At 43.8% G+C, this 6,099-nt stretch overlaps 1 protein-coding gene across 1 annotated transcript in view; it reads left to right on the top strand.

Annotated features, from left to right (window-relative positions):
• Nucleotides 1–249: 249 nt before the first annotated feature.
• Nucleotides 250–6,099, top strand: part of LOC138471871 (ficolin-1-like) — a 546,996-nt gene continuing 541,146 nt past the window's right edge. Inside the window, exon 1 of the mRNA XM_069609730.1 lies at nucleotides 250–427. Coding sequence (XP_069465831.1) covers nucleotides 268–427 — 160 coding nt within the window. The 5' untranslated portion in view covers nucleotides 250–267. The remainder of the gene's footprint in view (nucleotides 428–6,099) is intronic.

Raw genomic sequence — 6,099 nt, 5'->3', positions numbered from 1 at the left:
CACAGACAGACCATGCCTCCCCTAGCTCTGATTGCATGTCAAAGAAAAGTGGTGGCAGAGAAGGGAAAGTCAGCCGCTCATGTTACTGCAAGCCACAGGAATGCTAATACATGAGAAACCGATTGTTAGCAGCCAAATAGGGATTTAATTTTGAAATCTGGAATGTGGGGGAAGGGAGAAAATGTAGAGGGAAACTCAACCGAGAAAGGGGAAGTTCTTGAGCGGTAAGGGGTGGGTGGGGTTTTGGGGTGATTGAAGCAACAGCTAATGAGCTCCTGGTTACATGCACGTGTCAGAGAACAGAGCAGAAGGTGCAGTGCAGCGCCATCACAAGGACGAGCAGCGACCATGAGAGGGTTCTCAAAGCCAGCTGTGATCTTTGCCCTCTGGGCTGTGACAGTGTGCCACGCTGAAGACACCTGCCCAGGTGAGCAGACGACACATCAGGTTACCTTTTGGCAGTGCCCTCTGCACTTCTTGACACAGAATCTCCCTTGCTTCATTTTATTTGCAGTGCAATCAAAACCTCGTTTTTCAAAATTGGATCGATTATAGAACCCAGTTAAATAAAAGTCTATTCATGGTGATTTATGCATTGGTACATATTCAACCATGCATTCATTCATGCATGCACACACAATCACTGATTTATTTATTACAATGCACACAGAACCACCTATAAATGTCTGGTATACAGCACTGCTGCTGGCTACATGATGCTGGAAAACACTTTGTAATCTCAGTCTAGCACTCTAAAAGAAGGGATGCTTTTTAGATGTTTTAGGCAGCCATGTTGAAGGTTTTATTTTACTGTATTTTTTCACTAGGAGCGATTCCCGTTAGTTCGAGTTAATCCATCCTGGTACCAGTCTTTATGAAGGGAGCTAGGATGGACCCCTCAAACTTCTGCCTGTTGGCAATGCTTTATTCAAGCGCCAAGATGTGTTCCTCCCTTTTATTGAGGAAATTTAAATTATGGGTGGAGGAGAAACAGCTCTTAAAGAAACATCAAACTGGTTTCAGGTGTGGTCACAGTATGGCCCATAACTTATGTGCCCTATAGTGTTTTGCAGAGGATGTATGTTGTCAGCCTGATTGCCAATTATACCTTTGTTTAATTGATTGTGCAAAATCTTTTGAGTGGGTCTCTATCCACATACTGTGGAGTAAGTTGGGTGGGTTGAGGTTTAGACTACCGATTACTTCACCTTTTTAAACGGCTCCACTGAGGGATGATAGCCGCGGCTCCACTGAGGGATGATAGCCGCGGCTCCACTGAGGGATGATAGCCGCTGTTACGCTGAGTCAGGCAGGCAACCTTACCCATCCTATCCAGACAAATCAGGGCTTGAGAAATCAGGGCTTGAAGCAGGGGTGCGTATTGGCACCCCTGCTATTTAACATATATATCGCGGATATGGTAAGGCACTTAGCAGATGCCACACCAATCCCCCAAAGCTTGGCAAGCAACCTTGCATATGGTTGGCATATGCAGATGGCACGGTGCTCCTGGACCTTACCGCCATTGGACTCCAACACTGGATTCATGCCCTAAAAGACAATGCTATAGTCAAGAACATGAAAATAAATGTAGCAACGCCAAAGATCTTGATATTGGGGGAAAGGACCAGGAGCAAGTCCCATTTTTCTTGGAAACTGGCAAATGAGACATTGGGCATAGTTGAGAGCTATATCTACTTTGGCTGCTCAATTAAATCACGCCCGTCTTAAGAATATTTGGGCGAGTAGATCATGGCACAGGCCTTGAGGAAGTGGAACATCATCAAAAAAATGTATTGCCAGCAAAGGGTGAGGGAGGTTAACACTGAAGGGCTTCTTCCTATCTGCAGCAAAAGTATAATCCTGGGCATACTGTCTGGCCTGGAGGCAATGCCCACTGCCTGCTCGTCGTGTCTAGGCGCTATTGAGGGCAAAATACTGCGCTCCACATTGTGTGGACCCAAAACTGTTCCATTTGCAGCCTTAAGATTGTAGCTGGGGCTACAATCCCTCACATCACTATGGGCCCTCCAGTCTACCATATTTCATCTCAAACCTATTTTGTCTGGTACTGCTGGAGACACCATATTGATCCTGACGGCTCTGAATTTTGTGAGGGTAGAGGGTGTATCCAATCGGTTTGGCTATGACTTGGAAGAATCGTCTTTTTCACATTTAACTGAGATTGGCTTGAGTGTGGATTCTGTCCTTAGCGTTCCCAACATGCATGTTATCTTGAAAAATTAGACTTGTGATTGGGGTTGCTGTGCTAGTTTGGATACCCTCCACAACAAAAAGCAGTACACTGAATATTGCAAGCAGGGCTTTAATTAACGGCTTCCCTGCACCTACCTGACTAATTATGCTACTGCAAATTACAGAGATTTGTAATTTATCTCTGTTGCAACATTTTACCCACCTCTGAATACCTGGGGGCATGGAGAGGCATAACATCTGAAGAAAGACTTTGCAGACTAGGCCAGCAGGCAACAAAAACTAGCCGTCATTTATTAACACAATGCCCAATGCTGCGGCCCCATTACCTGAAGTGTTACTTGAAATTTGTATTAACAGAGGATGAACTCCAGTCAGACCCATTTTGGAGCACTATTTTCTGCGCAGACCTGCTGCTGATTGTGGCTGCGGTCTATAATGAATGTAGAGAAGTCTTGGTACGGTTCGAGGTTGGAACCTAGCATTTGTAAATATACATTGTCATTAATAGTCTTCACAATAGCCTCTTTACATATCTGTAAAAAGACGTAACTAAAACCTGTGGAGACCAATTGGGATAGATTGTTGATGTTAAGGGTGAGAGTTCTCTGGGACATTGATTCTGCTCTATAATGACCTTTATGAACTTTCTTTACACCTGTGTGAAGTGATGGAAGGTATTTGAATTTGCTTTGAAATCGGATGTAATTGATGAAGATGAATTGCGTTTGACATTAAGTGTAGTTGTCATTGAATTTTTTACTTTTCAGGATTATTTTATTGCTAGTATTTGATGAAGAAAAATGTGTTTGTAATGAATTGTATTTGTAATGATTGTTTTACTGTATTTTAAGATGTTTATGCATGTAATTCTGTTTAATATGTTGTTGAAGGTTGATTTGTCTAACCAAAATAACACTTGATAAAAACAAAATGTAAAAAAAGATATTTGAACAATGGCCTGATACCTGGTAATGTGACTTAGCCACCAGACATGTGATTGACATCAAAGTGCCCTCTATCACGAGGACGGTCCTAGGCAGCGCATCTTTCTCAAGTGATCCGATTCTGTCTTCCCTACTCCATCTCCTAATAGTCTGTCTGCATTTCTTTGACTTTGAAAATTGAGGACCGGACTGTGTACATTAAAAGATGTATATTATGTGTGGGGTTGGGGCTGAGAACTAATAGTTATTTTACTTTGAAGTAATGGCATCGAGAGACGGCATTGGATCCCGAGACCAAAGACATGCTTTGGCAAAGCCAATATGTTTTAGCTGTCATATCAAGTGCAGCCTCATATTCCCAAAAGTACCTTCATTCTCCAGGCATTGTCACCATTTGGCAAAGCATTGCCCCACATGAACACCTTCTACCATCACATGCCACGTGCAGCCTCAAATCCCCCAAAAATGTGCTGTGTAAACCTTCCAAACAGATAAATATATTTATGTAAAGTCTTGTAGGGAATCATTCAGTAAGTTTAGTCACACCAGTGCCAATCTTTCTGGACATCTACTAGCAATACAGTAACAGTAATAACATCCAAAGGTGTACAACACATTGCCCACAAATGGTAATGTTGCAATTGCTAAGAATGGATTAGCAGCTAAATGCTTAGGAGTTGTGGAGTAGATCAAAACATGAGGGTTTACAAGTTTGCCTGCCTAACAATATCTTGACTACATAATATGTTCAAACCTTTTTTTAAACTGCTTTTAATTATTGTTTTTCATTGAATCAATGTAGCAATCATCCCTGTGCCAGGGGCCATCCAGGGCCTTTAACAGCCTGCCAGCCTGAAGCTAGGCATGCCGTGCCCATCCCACGACTATGGTGTGATAGCTATTTGCATCCTGGCGATCTGCCCAGGATGTCAATAGTTTTTTTCAAGAGAGATTGGCTCTGCACATATTGCGCAAGCCCAATCTTCTGTGAAAACAAACAAAAGAAAATGGCTGACACCATAGAAATAGAAATAGGAACATGTCCATTTTCTATTTCTATGGTGCCGGTGGAGACGGGATGGAGCACCGTAGACAGGAACAGGTAAGCCCAGTAGGGAAATTGGGACATGAATTGCGACCCAGGAGTGTTATGGGGTGTTAGGGAGAATTCTCCAGAATTGCTAATTTCCCTTACCTGCTGAGTCCCTCAGCAGCTTTGCTGGATTTCTAGGATTTATTTTTTTCACCTGGTAAGAGTGTGAGCCTTTTTTACCACTCTTACATGTGTTTTTCTGTGTATGTTTAACATTTTTGTGTTCATAGAGTGTGGAGCCTCACCTACCCCACAGGCATCATCTTTTTACTGTGTGTTACACAGCACCTTTAGTGCAGTGACACAGGGTTGTCTTTTTCAGACTTCCCACTTTAAACTCCATTTTCTGGGACTGACTACTGTCTCCCAGAACTTGTAAAGTTGCCATTGACTTTATTTAGTCTTTTTAAATTCACAGACCCAGTACAAACGATCTTACATAGAGTTCTGAAAAGGGTTGATAGTTATCCCTTTTTGTCTGTTGCTAATGGAATATTAGTTTGTTCCCCTTTCTTTAAGATCTAGCTGGTGGCAGTGGTATCTACCCTATTTTTCCTACTGCGGTCTATTTAAATAGCTTTGGTACTGCTTTAGGCTAAGTTAGTAGCCTCGAACTATAGACCCGCTGGACCCCTTTTATTTTATTTCGGTTCCGGCTGGGTTTATTTGCCATTTCTTTTTGTAAAGGTCTTTCTCGTGTTTTACTCTGCGCGCCAAACCAGGTTTGGTTCCTTTGTTTGCCGTCCTTTGGCGGGCTTCTGCACAGAAGCCCTCCTTAGGCGCCTGAATGTCTGAGGGGGAGAGGATGTGAGGGAGGGGTTTGAGACTCCCTGCACAGGGTCTCTTTGGAGACTCATGTAGCACTCTGTATGAATGCTGTGGTGATTGTTCTGCCGGGACAGCCACCCTGCTGTGTGATTGACAGCCAGGCTGTGTGAATGGGTGAAAACTGCATAAAAAGCAGGTCTCTGGGACTGAGAAGGCAGAGTCACCACTGGATCAAGAGAACCAAAGAGAAGCTGACAGAAGAGGACCCCTACCATGACTGAACCTCCCGGTGAAGCCCTGCTGTGGGTCCGAATCTCCAAACTTCAATGACAGGGAAGATCTGCAAGGAATCTTCTCCCCTTGAGCTGGTGGGACCAACCAGTTTGCCAAACTGCAAGCCAGGCCTCCCTCCTCTGATCGAATTTGCTGTGTACAGCTACAGTGAACCGGATAGCCAGGAGGACCGGACCTTGGGTTTTAAGGAGCGCACCTTTTATTTGTTGCTTTGCTCTGCTGCTGGTTTCTTCCCTCGGCAGTGCAGGACCCTCCAGTCTTCCTACTTCGTGTCAGTCCGACAGTCGCTTCAGGAAGCGTGAGCCTGCAGGACCTGCCATGAACGTCTGCCTCAGCTACAGTCTTCCTCTTCATTTAAGGTACTGTTCCAACCCGGTTGTTCGTTCCGTCCGACCGGGGAGAAAGTGTTTGGATCCTTTTGCCAATCCGAGGGCTTGTCCTTCTCCATTCTTTAAAGTAACTTTTTGTCCGACCAACTTCATTCTGAACTCTTGGCAAAGACGTAACCGCAATATACCCTGAACTGTGTGATCCTCTGCAAAGACTTTGGTCCATTGACTTTGGCACAGGCCTCTTGATTTGATTTCCTCACTGTAGTAACTTTTTCTAGATTGCCCTGCTTACTTACTTGTTGGTGCTGCTCAAATTTTGTCTAAGCTTGTCTTTCCCTCCCATTTAAATTGCTGGAGTGCCATTTTGCTCACACTTCATTTTCAGCTTAACTTGTCCAGAATCTATTGGGTAGGGTGTAGTGTATTAAGAGTGTGATTTTTCTATTTCTTT

The sequence above is a fragment of the Ambystoma mexicanum genome, chromosome 8 (assembly GCF_040938575.1).
Source record: "Ambystoma mexicanum isolate Mex_15411 chromosome 8, UKY_AmexF1_1, whole genome shotgun sequence".
In the NCBI taxonomy this organism is placed as follows: Eukaryota; Metazoa; Chordata; class Amphibia; order Caudata; family Ambystomatidae; genus Ambystoma; species Ambystoma mexicanum.
The sequence above is the reverse complement of the archived record's forward strand: the minus strand, read 5'-3'. Positions and strand labels throughout refer to the sequence as shown.